Below are 18,808 nucleotides of genomic sequence, written 5' to 3' on the forward strand. Positions count from 1 at the left end.
AGCCTTTTACAGGGTGTCGCTGTGCAGTCTTTCCTCCGTTGTCTGTTGTTTTTATTCTGTCGTCCCATCCGTTAATTATTGTTGACTATCCATCCATGGTGAGCATCTTTTGTGAAATGTGTGCTAAGCAACTGAAAGTAGCAGCAGTAGTAGTTGAGGAGAAAGCAGAGAATTCCCCAAAGGTGCTGCGGAATCGCCGTCTGTGAACCAAAAAACATTTTTCTCTCATGATGGCTGGCTCACGCATATAATACACACACAAACGCACACGGTGTTCAAACTCACACACATCTACACACACATCCACGGGTAGTACTGAGGAGCTTGGCTTCAAGATTTTGATCTCTTTTTCCTTGCTTCATGCAAAGAGATAGCATTTTATGTCAGTTCAAGGTCTAATAGCCGTGTACACCATGGCTTACTGCCATGTGTCCTCCAGAGGGTGTGTGAGATTAAATAAATATTTTCACAAAATACAAAGGTTAAATTTGGGCAGCTTCTCAATAAATTCTAATTCTTAACCAAAAGACAGGGCTTTTTTGGAAGTGTTTTTTTTCCTCATTGTGTGTAGGGTTCCAAAGGCATGGACCATTTGTGGTACATTATTTATCTATTTATCTATTTATTTACAATGAATCAATTATCCATCCATCCATCCATCTAGTACTTCTCTCAATCGTCAGCCTTCCTTCAACAGACATGTGCTTCCAATACTTTTCGTCTTTGTACTAGCCCCAAACCACAACTCACTCTTCCAATCACTATTCAGAGACTTTCATGGATTTTATAAAACTCCTGCAATAATCCATATAACACAGATGTAGGTTTGCAACAACATAACATTGAAAAGCTTTCCTTCTTTCTGTTATTATTTAAAAATCACATGTAGTTTATCAGAATTAATGCAGTCGCATTACGCAAATTGCGCTTTAATAAGTTCCGACGGTCTGCCAGACAACAAAGGCATTGTATCTGATGTGATTGAACGAGCCAATGTCTGAATGCGATTGGATGAACGATTCAGGAGGGCGGGTGAGAGTGAAAGAGTTAAATTTTGGCGCTAAGCGAGTTGACGGCTGGAAACAAATATCAATGATGTCATCGATTACACCGAGTTAACTTGATTTTCATTACACACTACAAAAAATCTGAAGTTCTTTAAGTCTTACTCTCAACACTAATAAATTGAGCAGCAGAAGACAAAAGCATAACTCGCTTCTTTCTTCATGCAGTCACACTGTAAATGACTTGGTGTGCACCAAGCACGCTTTAGACTACCGTTGGAAAGAAGTCCTCAAGGAGGCTTACGTGTCTCCCGCTGCGTTTCAAGCACAGATCAGCATAAGCGACCTGCGAGGACAACACCGGGGACCCTTTTGTCTTTTCAGCAGGAAGCAAGAAAACCTCCTGCAGGGTTAAGCTTCAAGTCCAAAGTGGCTTAATTGTAACTCTGGCTCTTCACTGACGATCACATAAAATGCTGGCTCAAGTTTGATATCAAAGCAGGAAGCACTTAACTCCTAAGCATTCCCGTAGGACAGCGCTCACTCTCTCTGTTCTGTGTTCAGGAGTCCAATGTAATCAAAGCCATTGTCATATTTCTAGTAGTAATGCAACATTACAGGACTTTCATTACTTGTCCATTATTGGAGAGTCCACCATAACTGGGTTGTGTTCATTGTCTTATTCAGTGTACCCATGTCTGAGATTAGCATCTTAAAATAAGACTTGTACATTTAGGTATGGCCGTCTCTGTCAATTGTTTTTAGAATTGATTATCTTTGATCATTGCATATTTATATATTCCATTATATTCCTACAAATAATCAAGTGATAGGGTGGTTTTAAAATGATCGCGAGGAGTTAGAATGCAATATAGTGGAGTTGTATATGTAGACTGGAATTGGGATGCCTTAAAATTGGGGGGAAAATTTTGTGTCGAGTTATTTTTGTGGTCGACTCGTAAATAGCTTGCGTTTATTGAGTTGTTCTTACTTTTTTCAGTGTAATTAAAAAATTAGTTTTCATTCGAAACACTCTTATTGTGTGCACTTGAACATTTTAGCTATCAAATTTGTACTCAGGATTAGTTTTGGACTCTTTCAGTTTTTTATTTCATTTTGACTTTTGAAATAAGTTGTCTTCAATAATTTTTTCAGAACATTTTTTCTAAAATGCTTCTATCTGGTTTTGTTTTTTGTTGTAGTTATTGTTTTTTTAAGATGATGATTCGAATCCCTTTTGGATTTTTGCTTGTGCTTGAATTGCTTTTCTTATATTTATGTATGGCTTCCTCCCACAGTCCTAAAACATGCATGTTGGGTTAATTAAGTTGACCATGAGTGTTATTGTGAGTGTGAGAGGGTTAGGGTTAGGGTTAGGGTTAGGGTCTATTTTCGTTTGTCCTGGATTGACCAGCGACCGAAGTCATTTGCAACTTTAATGAGGACAAACACTATCAAAAAGATGGATGAATGGACATTTTTGCTTGGGCATTGAATATGAAATAATTCATTTATGAAAAGACCATAACCCTTTCTCTAGACCTTTTAAATGTTTGAACCTGAATAGAAGCATTTGTGTTTTTGTCATATTAGCAATTAATAGCATCCCGTTCAGACCTTTGGGCAGATTATTTGCAAAACGTTTGTTGCCGTATTTATTTATTTATTTATTTTTTAAATAGCTGGGTATTCTCATTCATCATCTCCAAGTCCACCAAAAACTCAATTTCTATGATTGGGCCAAAAAAAGACAGCTTTCCAATTCTGTTAATGGCTGCTATTCATCTTTCAACAGAGCCAAGTGAGACACTGACATAAACAGTCTGGCCCAGCGCTCTCGAACTGCACGCATCTGTATTCTCCATTTGCGCCTCGTCTTGCCTCTTTAGCAAGCTCGCTTTCATCATTCACACACTTTGCTTCATTAGTTTGTTTAAATGAACCACACCCTGTCCGTCCTGAGGTGAATTCCCACATCTTCTTTCCAAATTCTTCAATTGTTACTGCTTTAAAAGAGCCAAAGCCACTTTTATGAAAGCGGGTACTATAATATTTTAGTTTGTGTTTGCAGTTGTTGCGTAGCTGGGGGTTTCACTGATGTGGGACGATGCAATCATTGTGGATTAAGAGCAATATTTAGGAATGTACAGTAAGTAAAGGCAGAAATTAACACACATTATTACGTTATGTTACTGCTCCATCTCTAGCGCTCGATTTTTTGCTTCTTTGGAAAAAAAGTATTGATATGCGAATATTAGTTCATCTTGTGGCTTCCATTTTGCTATATCTACATATGGATAGCCAGTCAAGAAAGGAGATTGTAGTTGTAGTAACCCTCCATCCGTTTTGTTAAAATTTCTTGTTGAATGTTTTGTGTATCGTTTGGTTTTCATGGTGTCCCATTGAAGTAGACTCCCCCATTTCCCCCCAAAATTATTGGAAAGTGTTTCGGAGTTTGATACTACTTGTGTGTTGTCACATTCTCAACATAGGCCACAGACACAGACTGTGTGGGCAGATGTATTCAGTACTGCAGTCGGCCTTGTTGTGATCACGTAACAATAATGAGCCAGTCAACCCATTTTGTTTACCGAACGGATTTGCGGAATTTGAGATATATGGTATCAAATGTTGGGAAAGTAGTCTCACAAAAATGAATGGATAAACCATGCATCTATCATTACTTGTTTTTAATCCCACTGGAAGCCAGTGCGAAATATTTTGTTGCGAGAGCGGGGCTTTAACAGAATACGCAAGCTAAGCAAACGGAGGGTTCAGCAGAGATACATGACTGATCACTCACTCGCTTTACAAAGAGACAAAAGAGAAATTGATTTCTTTGTTTTTTTTTAGGACATTCTGCCTGGAAACATGTTTTCCGGTGGGCATCATTGCTGTGTGTTTTGCGTCTTTGATATCACTTTTAGCAGATGGTGGTTCTTATGTGACTGCATCACTGCACTACAGCAGACTTCGGACTTTAGCTTGTCCTCCTGAGATCCCAACATTCATGATTTTTTTTTTTTTTTTTTTTTAAATCTTGGCAGCGTTGTTGAGATTTTGTGCTGCAGTGGGCAAATCATCTTGTGCTCAGGTCTGATTGATTATGCAGTGGGAGAGGTCTTAGAGTTCATAATTGAACCAGATTTAATATGGTTGCGATAAAACTCAAACCAAATTCTGAAAGAAGTTAATCTTTGACAGTTCAATCTAAATTCCTCTTCTTTGCATGTATAAAGATACTCTTTTATGTAATTCCCTTGATTTAACCAGTCAGGCGCAACTTATCTGTTGTCTCTAATGAGGTTCCTTAAAGATTATCTTCTGGTGTGAGGTGTGAAGATTGCCTGTGAGGTGTGAATCCCTCACCACTTAATAATTCACGATTCGATTATGATTCATCTTGAATGCGAACATTTTGCTCTGGTGCTGTGTTGTCATATTGTTATTGTCACGTGTGTAGTCGCTTCACATTTGAAGTCTTTTGTGAGAGTACCCCGCATCACATGCGTATTTGTAGCACATCTGTGTGTTAGTTTTGAGCTTCATTCTCACTATAAGACCCTCCCGCATGTTCCTCCCCTCTCAGGGAAGAGTTGACTGTAGCGTAACATCCCTTTCCAAGTGTCCTTATCTCACTCGTACCGCATCCCTCCTCTCCCCGAGCATCTGTTCTTGGGCCCTCCCAAAGAGTGGTGAAGCAGAAAGGGAAGAGTCACATTTTTGAAATGGAATTTTTGCCTCAAGGCAACTTAAAAAGGCTACAAAGTTGATCCGTTTAAGGCAAATATTTAGATAAGTAATTAGGGCAAATACTTAAGGGTCAGCAAATGTTATCTAGGGTTTATGTTTTAAGATAATCAGGTTAAATTCAAATCAAAGTCAGCAAAGGCCGGATTATCGGATGTGTCTGAAAGAGCATCACGAGCAATTATTTTATAGTTTGGGGTATGTTAATGTGATTCCCCCCCCCCCTCTTCCTCAATTTGATCTGAAAACCTTCCAGGGTGAGGTTCGTAAATGTTAAACTTGTGCAATAGTTAAGTTTGCAGATCCTTAAGTGTGTGGTCAACAATGAGTTGGGCTGAGCCATGGCTTTTGGGAATATACAGAGTATTGACACATTTTAATATACAATGCATATAAGATTGTAATATTACGACAGAATAGAATCGCATTCGTCAGACCCGCCAAATATTCGTGCAAATCATTTTGCACACTCTGCCAGGAGTAAAGTATTCTTGGTGTCTCTTGAAATCCTTGTACTTCCAAGATCATTACTTTTCGGGAGACAACGCCAAAGAGGTCTCAGCCCGATGGATTTGTTTTTTGTAATTCAGTAATATGTTTGTTTGTATAGTATCTTCCACTGACAATCGGAATTCCATTACTTGAAACTTGAGTTGCCGCTCGTGGTGCTCTCTGAGATGTTTGATGGTGACAGTATTGCAAACCCCTTTTTTAAATAGAGTGCTCTCGACCACTACTTTACTTGTCGCCAACAGCACATGCGATCTGTTAGTAAACACTCAATTTACTGCCCACGGTTTGGGATCTTAGTAAAAGACTGCAATCTTAGTAGATCATTCGCAACACACCCACCACTAGCACGCAAGAGTGAACAAGTAATTTATCGCCCACTATTTATAGCAAATCAGGCCTTTTAAGAGCAGTAAGAACACACTTGCCAATTTGTTCCTCTTCATGTGTGGGGTCTCTTGCATTTGAAAAAAATCGGTATCATCACTTGTGCTTATTTGATTGATCTGTTCACCGGCTACTTTACAAGCACAAGCTTTTCACACATCCCTCTTCTGTTTCTTGTTTTCCTCCATCTCCCGTTACATAACTATTTCCCCAGAGAGGCTTTGACGTTGATGGAAACGTTAATATTGGTCCAATCGCAGCAAGCTTGTGTACGTCTGGTAAAGACACCTCGTGTGCATCATTCTTTGTTGTAATATAATATTGACAACCACAAATAGGAGAGAACACTTGATGGTAATGTATGATTTTCTTTCCTGGATGATGATGTGGTCTCCACTGGGAGATGGCGTCATCTCATGAGAAATGTATGATGAAATTGCATGGTAAATGCAAGAAAAATATTTTTCTTTGGTAGATGTTTCGACATGGCCCGTTGGTTCTCCTGTGCAATGTATTTGTGGATTGCCTCATTCAGAAATGAACTCTGTATTTAATGTCTAAATGGAGCTCACCCCTTCATCTGAATTAAATTAATGTATGCGCGGTATGACATAAAAAAAACCATAATACGCCGCTTGCAAAAAGTTAGGAATATTAGACCTTGGGGTGAAATTTATCTCATGAACCTCAAAGGTACCGTAAGCTTTATTTGAAGTAATAAGGTGTGAGTAGAATGCCGACGTGCAGTCACAGCGGGTTGGCCGTGTCAGATCTACTGGTGGTAAATCGTCTGGACCTGGAACTAAGCTGCTGCCTAATTATTTGAAACACTTGCTTACCAAGTATGCAGCCAGTTGATGTGTCTTTTGCATTGTGACACAGAGGTCTGTCACGATATATATTGCATTAACATGCCCATGTGACCGTGACAACCATGACGTGAGCCTCCAAGGAACAGTGGCGTTACCGCCAATGTTAGTACTGACACAACAGGTGTCCTGGTTGCTCCAGCAATATTACACACCTATGCTTCTCACCTTCATCCTGTCCGTGATGGCTGAGGAGGGTTTAAAGTCCACCCTCAGCATTTTTGTTGTAAAGTATATGTTCAAGGGATGTTTTTCAAGGTGTCTGATTCTCTGTGCTAGACCATTAATCCAAGTTAATTGAATCAATGCAGTTTCCACCACCTTGTCTCAGGGGTGCGTTGCCACAGCTCAGATGTTAACCCTTTGGTGAAGTCAGCCAGAGAGGGAGTGCAACTGTGCACCTTTTAATTTAAGTCAGGCATGTTTGTTCATGTTTGTTAAAGCGATGTGATTTCTCAGTGAACTGTTCAGCTCGACTGCAGTGTACGAGTGCCAGAAGGGGTCTGGCTGCATTATTGTTCTTCTGCGAGATGATTGTGCAGATGACGGTGATGAGCACAAATGTACGCCATGCTGTGCTATATTAATTTGTCTGTAGCCAGATGTGTCCTCATGACATTATCTTTGTTACAGCAAGGTTTCTTCTTGGAGTCATGTGATCAAAGGAGAACGTCATGACAGCTGTAGAAAGTGTTGCGAGTTGTAATTTGTACAATTTGTGATGCTGGTCCAACTTCCATTTGATCCACTTTAAACACATTTGGAGAATATATATGAAGAAGATATACACGTATTTTCTTTTCTAAGCGCTTGGATTCCAGTTGATGAACATTGTCTACGGCAATAAATGAGTTGGCAAATATATTGATCAAAATTGTAATAAATTATCCAAATGAACAATAAAATTGGTAGCATTCTATTCTATTCTATTCTATTCTATTCTATTCTATTCTATTCTATTCTATTCTATTGTGTCTATCAAGTGTTTTCAGATATGGAGTTACTTTATATCACCTTGTAGTGCTTAATCTATCATCTAATATGCTGTTCTTTGCAGGAAAAAAGCTGTCACTTTGTCTTCCTGTCGGACTCCAGCCTGAAAAAAAATGCAGTTAGCGTGTCCACGAGCCATTTCATAGCCGTATGTAAAAATCACAACAGCAAAAGGAGTGTCCTGGAATGTTCCCTTCAGGAAACTAGTTTCTGTCCTTTCTCAGTCACACACTCCCAAGACTTCATTTTCACATAACTCATGTGGCCAAGATTGAGTCATGGCAGTGCGTTAGAGTCATTACCCTCCATCATCTGAACATCCTTATCTTCTTTTTTTACTTCTTCTGTCTTCCACCCGTCGGGGCCCCCTTTCAGTACCTTCAGTGACTTTGCAGATACTGCAGCGGCAACCTCCATGTATCACCCTTGATTGCGCAAGCAGACAACAATGCGTCTTAATTAGCGGGTGCGTGTTGCGAATTCAAAGTACTCCTGACATAATTACATGTCATTGTGCATTTGTTTCCATTTAGGTACAACCCTATGCACTTAGCACTCACGTGCGGGCCTGTGATGCGTATGTCCCGCCACATTCTTTTTTTTTTAATGGAAGCGTTGAAAGTGCGGATTGTAATGTGATCAGATTATCTCCATAACATCTATAAGCAACCTTTAAAATGATTGTCCCATTTTTTGTGCTGTTCAAATATGTGGTAAATCCAGGTTATCATGAATAATCTCATTGTGATATCACACTTCCTGGTGGCAGAAGATGGAGCGTTCATTTAGTAAACAGAGACTACTGTATGTAGTGAGGCTTGAGTGATGATTCGCTGAACACCTAGTGATTGAACGATGCCCACCCCATAGCAGGTTTTGATTATGTATCAGTATCTATTGAAGCACAAGAATATGGGACACTTTGTCAAGGATGAAGCTGATTTCCATAAAGAAAGGAATAAAGGCAATAAATTAGAGAGTGCTGCATGGTAAAATTATAGATATAGTCAAGTCTAACTGGAAAACATCATCAAAGTTTCAAGTGCTTTGCATTGTCATTAGCTGTTTCAATAAAAGATGTGGTGGAGTTGCCATAGTTACCGCAATGATTGAGGAACTGGCTGAGTAATCGATTTTTTTGTTGTTTGCATTAATGGCACAGAGGTGTGCTCTTTTGCATCTGAAATAGATAGCGTGCTGTAGAGCTGACGTTAGCTCGCAGGCTAGCTATAAAGTAATAACAAAATTATACTCATTTATGGATTTTTGGATTGGCAAACTGTGACTCAGTGGTGGTAATTGGACTGCAAATAGTGATTAGAAGCATTAAGGTAGCAATTGCCGGACATTGTCAGTATGATATGGTCATTATCATTATGGCTAATCTGATGGTAAAGCAATGATCCATTCAGTATCAAACATCATTCTATCCTGTGGAGAGTCTGTTGCCAAATGATTTGGAGTCGACCTGATTCTGAGTCAGTGTTTTGGTTTTAGCAAAGCAGCTTCTTTGTTGCACTCTATTCATATTTTGCTAAATTAGTTCTTCCAACCCACTCAAGCATTTGATCCAGATATATGGGAAATTGTCTTCCACAAACCCAATGATAGAGATTTTGTTATATGGCTACTTTGCTTCTAGCCAGACTTGCAAGCTTCACTGTGCAACTATTTATCATGTTCAATCCGTTTAGCCTCCTTTATCACAGGTTCCGCTGGGTTAAATCTGAATTTTGAAAAAGAAACTGGGAAAAAAAACTCTTTGGTAAATGTTTGCCAATGCAACCCAAACACTACAGCTGATGGTCACCACAAAAGTGATACATCCCAATTATACATTTATACAATTGTTCCAAAAAAATCCTCCCAGAAATCCATGAATAGGTGAATGTGCAAAAATGCAGTGGTTCATTATACTGGAATAACAATTTTCAAGATTGCTTTTGACTTGCAAAGCTATTATTCTGTTGTATGAATAGCAGCAAGTGGCTACACAGGTTTACCTGGACCTTCTGCCATTGTGTGGAAAGGCATATAGTTGTTATAGTTTATGTCGCTGCCATAGTATATATTATTACTAGGAAATACATTTTCAACATTGGTTGATTTTGTGCAGCAGATCTGATAAACTTTGGCTGTGAATCCCTGAATTAGAGGATCAGTAGCCGCTTCTCAGCTGAAGTATCTGCCATTCCTTGACCTGCAGTTTATCACCTCCTCTCCCATCCAATCACCTTTCAACGTAGCCCCAAATTGAGGAGACTAGCAGGCCTTTGATATAAAAAAAATTAAATGATGAGAAGAAATGAAGTGTAGAAGAGCTGGGAGGAAGACTGAAGAAGAAGGCAATGTCACAGTCGGGTGACTCTCCCCCAGAGTGTGAACTAGTCTGACACGTCGGGACACTGATTAATACGCGGAGCACGCTGCGCGGTGAGCTGAGCATGTAAACAATGCCGTGGCAGCGGGAGGAAAGCAAGGGAGTGAGTCAGCATTGCTCGTCAAACATCGCTACGCTGGGCAAGGCTGTCCAAGTGGAGAAGACACATTCTTTCAAGTGTAATTGAACACCTTATAAACACAAAATGAAAACGGGTCTGCCCACTCATCGTATTCTTTAATGTGAGCTTGTACCGTGATTGCACTGTATATTTGGATCATGTATGTCATGATATCAGGAGTAGAACCACGGGAATGTCTCTCGGACACTGTGAAACCAACGAGAAGTCTGGCATTCTGGCGGTTGTCTCTTTTATGGTCTGATTCCTTCAAAGACAAACTGACTCAAGAGTTTGTCTGATTGGTTTGTCAATTTGAACCGTTTATCCTGAGTCCCCCCACACACACACAAAAAAAAAACAGGCTTGGTTTGAGAATGCCATTTTAGGGTCATGCCATTTCGAAGCCTCCATAAGAATACTTCACCTGCATGTCAGTCTGTTTCCTTTAAAGTTCATCATGCGTTATCTGGTGGGAAAACTGACAGTGAGTGACTGACGCTGCCCTGTGGTTCCGACAGAAATGCATGAAATTCAACGTGGACGCTTCTATCTGGCGCTCCAAGCAGCGGATCTTATGCACACTCAACCAGAGCCTAAAGGACGTGCTCAACTACGGCTTGTTCCAGCCTGCATACAATGGCAAGGCTGGCAAGTTTCTGGATGAGGAGCGACAGCTGAGGGAATACCCCTTCCCATCCATCGCCCCCGTACCTTATCTGGAGGTAGGCCACCGATCATGTTTATGGATGACACGTTACAGGCGGGCTGAGTGGTTGTGAATGATCAGCAGTGTCAAAAGTGACATCCTGGAAATATATGCGGTATATGATGCTAACACTTGATTGTTAGCAGAGATGGAGAGCAAAGATAAAGGCTAATTAACACAAGACTTAATGAAAAATAAAAATACATTGAATAGAAAGAGAAATGACAGGATAAGAAGAAAATGAAAGAAATTCATGACTTTTGAACTATTTTTCCTTAATGTTTGTAACCGTGGAAATGGTAAAAAGCCTACGAGAACATCTGAAATTCTCTTAGGGATTTATCAAGCGCTTTTATAATTGTGGCAGGTATGTGCTAACGTTTGAATGTGACAATTCTGAACACAGAACACAATTTAAAGAGGGTGTGCACACCTCTGCAACCATATTATCTAAATTGTTACATTTTAACTTCTACTATTGAGAAGATTTTGCACTCGGCATCAACCACGAGATGGCCATGGACCGTTCCCGGTGGAAGAAAGCCATATCGAGAATCTAGTCCAACCCAGCGGCGCCTGGACAGCGGACTTTAAACCGATAATGATGATGACTATTGAGAAGATTTTATTTTCTAAATTGAATTGGTGGTCCATCACAACGGGAAACTTAGCGAGTATAACGACGTGTCACGACTGCGGAATAAAAACGTCACATGCTTTTCTGATCTCCCTGCAGCTTTTTACAACCAGGGGATAAATCAAGATGAATATCACGCCCTCATCTTTTGAGATATGGCGCCGATGTGTAATTATTCACTCATCATTATCGTTCACTATCATTGTTGCTGATAGTGGTCTGATCTTACATTGTAAATTAGGGACTATAAGTGTGAAGGTTTCTTGTCCCTGAATCAGTAATTATCTATCAATCCATCAATCAGTAATTAACCACATTATTGAGATTCTTTCTATTTTTATAGAATGTGGGTTTGTGTATTTTTATTTATTTTTAATTATTTTTATTTTATTATTTTATTTTTGAGTTTGTATTTGCGTCAATTAACGTGGCAGCACCCAGCTGTATGAGGAAATATTTTTACACTGTTGATTCATGCAAAATGAATGATCGATGGCTGGATGTAGAAAAGTGAGTGGCATAAAATTATCAAGACATCCAATACATGTATCGTTTATTTACATTTATCGTTACGTCACATTTCTACATCAGTTTTCCTTTAATTGTTGTGTGTGCAAAAAGCATCCATTCAAGCCTCACGGCTGCCACTGTGTGTTTTACGAATGTTAAAGTGTTGTCGTGCTGTGTGTGTCATTGATTGACCCACACTTACTTCCCCGAGGCGGCGTGCTGACTGACAGGATGAGATCAGTTCAACACCATTTGTTCCATGGAGTATTTTGCTGGTGTTGACTGGTGGTATAAAAGACGTGAAGGCCGGATTTGCGCGACAGGTTCAAGTGCACAATTCCTATTTAATGGCTATCTCACAAAAGTGAGTAACACCCTCATGTAAATACTTTATCCCACCTTTTCATGGGTCAACATTGAAGAAATAGCACACAGCGTACAGCTTGCATATGTGTCAATATACTGATCCCTGAAAATAACTCAACACGCAGCCATTCGTTTTTAAACTGCTGGCAACCAAAGTGTGTAAAGCCCTAAATAAAAATGTATTTATTTTTTTAACGCCACCATTATTATACAGACCTTAACTTTAAACTATGTTCTTGTTATAGTTTTCTTTATTCTAATTTCTAAAAAGAAGCCATGAAAAAATTGTGCACAGTTTGAACAATAATGCTGCAAAACAATTTAAATGTAAATTGTTTATTTATTTAATTGATTATTTTGCGTATCGCTTGAGGGAGCTTTCGTATCTCCAGTGTATTGATGCTTTCGCAGTAATTGTTTCGGAGGGTATTTATTTGTCTTGGTTAGTTATGTGTATGGCACCCAATTGGTGTATTTTGTTGACATTGAAGCTGACATCCACGCTGTTGTTCATTATTGTATTAAGTCACCTCTGTTTGCATTTCAGTTCCGCTACAAAAGACGTGTATACACTCAGTCCTACCTGGATGAGAAACAGCTATCTAAGCTCCACACAAAGGTAAGAGCCCACTGCTGTAAAGTCATTGTTGGTGTTGGAATCATTGCATCCTGCCTGGGGTGGTGGCACCGTGCTTTGTTGCTATTATTCTTCATCTGTAACTGGGACCTTAGACAACAACAACAGCAACTAAATGTCAGGAAAAGCCTCCTAAAACATCTGAACTTTATATGAGTTTAGTGTGAAAGGCACTTTAAATGGTGGCAGGTGTGTACACAGTTTGAGATTGGTATATTGTGAACACACTTCCTCAGTTACAATGGGGTGTGCACACTTGTGCAACTCCATTATCTCAGTTGTCTATTTCTTTTTTCTCTCAAACTGATTTTTAAAATTTCAGTTGTTCAACTTAGAGGCTACATCAACAGTGAAGAAATTATTTATCTTGGTCTCTCATGTTTTATCCCACAAAAAGACACCATTTGAACAGGGGTCTGTTGACTTTTTATATCCATTGTATCGATGCATTTACATTGCATTTGCAATGACAGAGATCGCCATAAGTATCAGACTTTTATCCATATTTGGAAGGGGTGGGGGGTGATACCGATTTGTTTTTCTCTACTCACTGTATTCGCATTGTGGCACAAAATTACAGCGTAAATCCAGCCTAAAACACATCAGTGTGCTGCAGAGATATTTTTTTCTGTTAAAAAACGATAGTTAAAGGTCAGTGTGCCCCTGAGTATATTCATTTGTACTTAAGCAGTGTTCTTCATTAACTTGACTTCAGGCAGAGTGAGCTCCCCCACCCCCACAGAGAATTGTTTGAATGTTTATGAACAGACACAGCAGGCGAGACCATTTTAGTCAAATTATTATTTATTTTTCTAGCAACAAGAAGGCAACAGAAATCAAGGCGGGACAGATGGTCAGAAATATCTGCTCACTGGGGTCAACTAGTGGACAGATATTGAACTCCATACAAGAATGCAGAAAAGGGATTAACTTCAGTTCTTCAACTAATTCTGTTGCTAATATTTTTTATTTTTTTCTGCCTATAGCTTCTTTTATTTGCATTGAATTCAGTTTAAAGCAACTTTGAGAAACTCATTTACTGTCTTCAATGTATATATTCGGCAACTGAAGTTGTGAACTGCTGTAATTTTCCACTTCTTTCTTTCTTTACTTTCTTTCCACCAAAAGCTATTTTTCCCCTCCACTGTTTTTTTTTTTTTTTTACCAGAATCCAGTGTTTTGGGTGAAACTAACCCATGTTCCACCCATGATTACTACAGAATGCAAAGAAGTATAAATTATTTTTTTCTGTTTAAAAAACAGAAATTCTGTCTTTAGGTAGGTTCAGCAACAGAACACATTTTTCTTTGGGTACAGTAAATTAGTTAAGACACCCGGGATGTTTTTTTCACCATTATGGAAAAAAAAAACTCGCGTCTTTTTTTTTTTAGCATTTTGACACTATGCAATTAGTGATGACACAAGTTGTGAGCAGCTACGTTTCATGTAAAACTCACTCATGAATTTTTCATAGAAACTGTATTTTTTTCCCATCGGTAATACATTCAGTAGCACAAACGTACTTTGAAAAACAGCAGGAAAAGTAGCACTTCTCAAAATTCATTCCCTAATGGAAAAGATCAGCGCCCCAGGCCAATTACATTCGTGTGGCAGCGAGTGGGATATTTCACTAAGTACATTATTTAAATGCTTTCCTGGAAAGTTAAGTTCATTTATGGGCCCATTTTTTATCCATCACTGGATAATGTATGTTTTTGTAGCAACTACAGAATGAATGGGCTGTGTAGAAAATGTGCACATTCAAAGCTGACCTTATGTGTTGGCAGCTGGGAAGTTACAACGCGTGAGGCGTGACCGTGTGAGGTTTCTGGAGAGAGCTGTGGCAGCATTGTGTGGAGTTGTGGATAAACAGACCAGAAAGACAGACCAGAAAAATGCTTTAGCAGTGCATTGGACCGTCTTTCTCCCACCACTCAGTCCCCCCCACGTGTGCGTTTGTGTGTGTTTGCAGAGATAGTTTAAGTGTCCAATAAAGTTACTTGTATTTCAAGCTATTCTCAATACTATTCATTTATTAATAATGTCTAAAAATAACAAACGACGTGGAGATAGACCAATTTGTGAAACAAAATTCAATTGACCAAATGTGGACATCCAGTTTCCGCTTTGCAGTGATGTGAAATTGTTATCCTTATTTGGATAAGGATTTATTCATAGTGAAAGGTATTATAGAAAAACATGAATGGCTGAAGAAAAATAGTCAATGTGAAATATCTATAGCAAGATCCGTCCAAGCTTTTGGGATGTGTCATGAAAGATTTTACTTTTATTGAGCAAATGATATGCAGTATCATAAACAATTGCTGGATGCCCGCTGGCACGGTGTGAACATCCATCCAGAGTGGACGAGCATGCAACCAGCGTGTGGGCATTCACCGTCCGAGCATTTAGCCTACTTTGCCATCATGGAGTTAATTCGCCGCGGGACAAAGTTCAAAAGGAGGTCATAATTAATAGGATTTTTCTTTCCCCTCCATACCCTCCTCACCCTTCCTGCTGTCCTGATTAGCCAGCAGGACAATAACATGGAATATTAGCACAACATAAATGGGCATTCTGTTTATATGCTAAGCTTAAATAAAAGTGGGCGGCACAGAGAGTAGAACGTAGAAAGCCGTTTAGTAACGCACTATTTGGCAACGTGGTCATGACACCACGCCACCCCTTCAGCCTTCAACCCTACTACGCACTCTAATATTATTATTTCCACCGCTTGCAATAATTAGCAGCATCACAGCGTAAACAAACATTGTAGCTGTGCCAAGTCCTCAAGAATGCACAAAAGGCAATATTCTAATTGAATATCCTCATATTTCACTCGCCCTGTTCCGCCCACTCTTTTGAATGTTCTAAGAGCTTCATTGTGCCTCTGAATGAAAATTCCCACATTGTTTGCATCATAAGAGGCAATGTTTTAGCGAATGCACACAATACACAAACACATAGTATGGGATCGCTCTCTTAACACACAACCGTTGTTAGTGTATGGTAATAAAAAGAGGTGGGCACGTCAATCTGTCTGTCAGCATGCCGTCATTATTAGGCCCAGTCCATCCTTTGTCACAACAGCCAATCAACGTTGAGAGATTACTTCCTACATCACACACAGGCGCCGCCCAAGTAGACACACAGCCAAATAAATAAATAAATAAATAAATAAATAAATAAATAAATAAATAAATAAATAAATAAATAAATAAATAAATAAATTACAAATATAAAAAAAAGACACGCACATGTGGTGATTGGAGAAATAAAAACAATTTGGAACAATGTCATTGCTGTCAGTGGGACGTAAAATTGTGATTTACTCATTCATTTTTTTAGTACCAATAAGTACATTCTTGACGCCGATTAGCTGTCGCTGATAACTCTGATGGAGTGGGCCGGCCTGATTGTATCAAATAATAGTTTTGCCTATGAATGTGAATTCACACATTGATTACTGGCTTTGGGTCCAAACCTCCTATGTCACAATTTGGCATGGGTCAATATTAGATTTTGATGGTATGATAATCGAAAGCAAAAATATTATCAATGGGAAAATTTACAGTACGTGTAAGTGAATTGTTTTTGAACACATTAGGTGAATTTTGGATAAGTTGTTGGTGCTCACTGAGGACCCATCCTTGACGACTTGCAGGTTTGCTTCCAAATTGGGTGAGGGTCAGCTAAGGAATTTTCTTTCAAAGGTATCACTGTATCTCATGCATTCCCTCCCTCTTGTGCCACTCTCAGCTTTGCCTCCCTCTCACCCAGATCTCTCCAGCTTCCCCCTCAACCCCTCATCTCCCCGCCTGTGCAGCGCATGCGTTCATGCCGGGGTGAGCTTGTGTGTGTGTTTTCGTGTGTGAGTGAGACCATGTGAATGTCCATGTGCTACTTTGACAAGCCCAGTGAGAGAGTGGGCAGCGAGACAGGAACAGGTCCGCGGCAGGATCGGGAGGACGCGGCGGACATGTGGAAAGCGTTCGGGCTCAGGGAGCGCAGATGACCTACGGGGTTGCGTGTGTGTCGCCGAGTGTGTGCGAAATGGGTTCTGCTCTGGGCCGAACACGAGCAAGCGAGAAAAAGGAAAGGAGAACCAAAGAAGCCAGGAAGGCCAAAGTCAATAGCAAGGTAGCCCAATCATCTTTCTCTTTAATCTCAGTTCTGCATGCTGACTTTTCATACACTTTCTGTCAGTGATTATTTGCAGAAACTCTCCAAGCATCCCAGCTACCTGTCAAGCTGCTCTCTCACTTGCTCCCTCCCTCATCTTGGCTTGCCTTCTGCTGTTATGCTCTGCTGCATGTTGGCTGTGCGAGTAGTTGGTGCAGTCTTGTCTGAAAGCCTGCCAGAATGCTAATGCACCTCTGCCGGTTCACTTTGCCAACCACGGCTGTGGATCACTGTGGATTTGTCTCGTGTGTTAATAACAAGTGCGGATCGGCGCCGGTTGTTTGTGAGCAGACATGTTGGCACAGGGAGGGTCCCACGGGGGGTTCCAAACGTTGTCACAACTGCTGGCTTGAGTGTGTGAAATTCCGGCCGTTGATGTCACATTTGTGCAAGAGTGTGAGCTGAATTGCTCACCTCACACCATTCACAGCCCAACTAGATGCCTTGAAATACCAGAAACTAAGTTGCTTTTTATCTTTTTTTTTTGCTTTGGCTTGAGAGCAAAACTTTGAAATGTGCGGTACCTCTCATGGAACGTGGGATGCAAAAGAATGATTGCCCAAGTACAGTTCAGTTGTATTTAACATTTCAGTACATTGCGATCTTTACGAGCTGGTTGTTTTTTAACTTTCATTTGGGGTTGTTTTTTTTTTATTTAACTTTTATGAGCAATAGATTTTTAATTGAATCATTATTGAAGTTGTTTTATTTATTTTTCTTAAAATATTAGAATATTGTGTATAGTGTCCGAGATCCAACACCCACAAAGAATTTTGGTGCTTTTTTCAGGGGTCGTACTAGAGCCAACTCAGCCTAGTTTGCAAACACATGGTGGGAAAGATGAAATGCATTCACGGGCCGCATATGGACCATGCGACCTAGCTTGCTCACCATAGCTATACATACAAGTAAACATCAATCCATTCAATAAAACTAATCAATACTTTCCTGGTTCACTTCTAAAGCACAACATTTGCCTTGCATTCTTTGAACTATTTACCCAGTGGTACTTGACTCTGAGAGTATTATGGCACCACAAGAGCTTAAGTCCTGTTTAAACACTTCAGTTGGGTGAAGATGGGTACGTGTGTGCTGTGTCTGTGTGTATGTATGTGAGAGTACAAAGAGGAAATTGATTGTTTGTTCACCACGCTCTGGAATCAGGCCATACGGAAAATAAGGCCTTGGGTGCTTAATGATACACCCCAGTCACATCTACAAAGTAAAATTGTGTCTGATAACAGCAGTGACACCATTTGAAACCAAACTAGTGTTGGGTACGGCTGATTATCATAACAGTACACAGCTCATGATTACGAGGGATGTCTTGCGGATCCACCTACGATCGCTGAAAGTCTGCAATATCGGGAGGAAAAAGAGTTCAAATTGTTTAAAAATAGTTCTACCTCTTCTGTGTGCTTTAATACATTATTCATTTAAATACACGTTTTAAAGTTTCACATGGGATAAGTTTTCACGTGGGATAACCACGTTCCCATTGAAATAAATCGAAAATCGCAAATGCCATTAGTCCATTCCAGCCTCCCCAAAACATCAACGTAATAGAACTCGATGATGTACAAAATAATGTACTTCGTAAAATAAACTTACAGGAATGACATTATGAAATTAAATATAAAGAATGAAACAGTTTTGGGCACATTCTTTTTTCGATTTTGTGGACCTTGTTCTGCTCCTTCTGCTTTAAAAAACCCTTGTCACCAGGGGGCAGTATAGTACGGACATGCATATACAC

At 39.8% G+C, this 18,808-nt stretch overlaps 1 protein-coding gene across 8 annotated transcripts in view; it reads left to right on the forward strand.

Annotated features, from left to right (window-relative positions):
- The window catches only part of shank3a (SH3 and multiple ankyrin repeat domains 3a), a 126,034-nt gene that overhangs the window by 37,699 nt on the left and 69,527 nt on the right, over nt 1-18,808 (forward strand). For 7 of the 8 annotated variants that reach the window (XR_015859262.1, XM_088379900.1, XM_088379895.1 and 4 more), the window contains 2 exons: nt 10,533-10,736; nt 12,781-12,852. Coding sequence is in view for 7 of the 8 variants with exons in the window: in XM_088379900.1 (XP_088236026.1) it covers nt 10,533-10,736; nt 12,781-12,852 (276 nt within the window). In the remaining variant the exon portion in view is untranslated. Of the gene's footprint in view, nt 1-10,532; nt 10,737-12,780; nt 12,853-16,762; nt 17,011-18,808 lie in introns of those variants that run through there. The other variant, XM_088379899.1, reaches the window with a different exon arrangement.

This window comes from Syngnathus floridae, chromosome 6 (genome assembly GCF_059516105.1).
Source record: "Syngnathus floridae isolate MCC-2025c chromosome 6, RoL_Sflo_1.0, whole genome shotgun sequence".
Classification (NCBI taxonomy): domain Eukaryota; kingdom Metazoa; phylum Chordata; class Actinopteri; order Syngnathiformes; family Syngnathidae; genus Syngnathus; species Syngnathus floridae.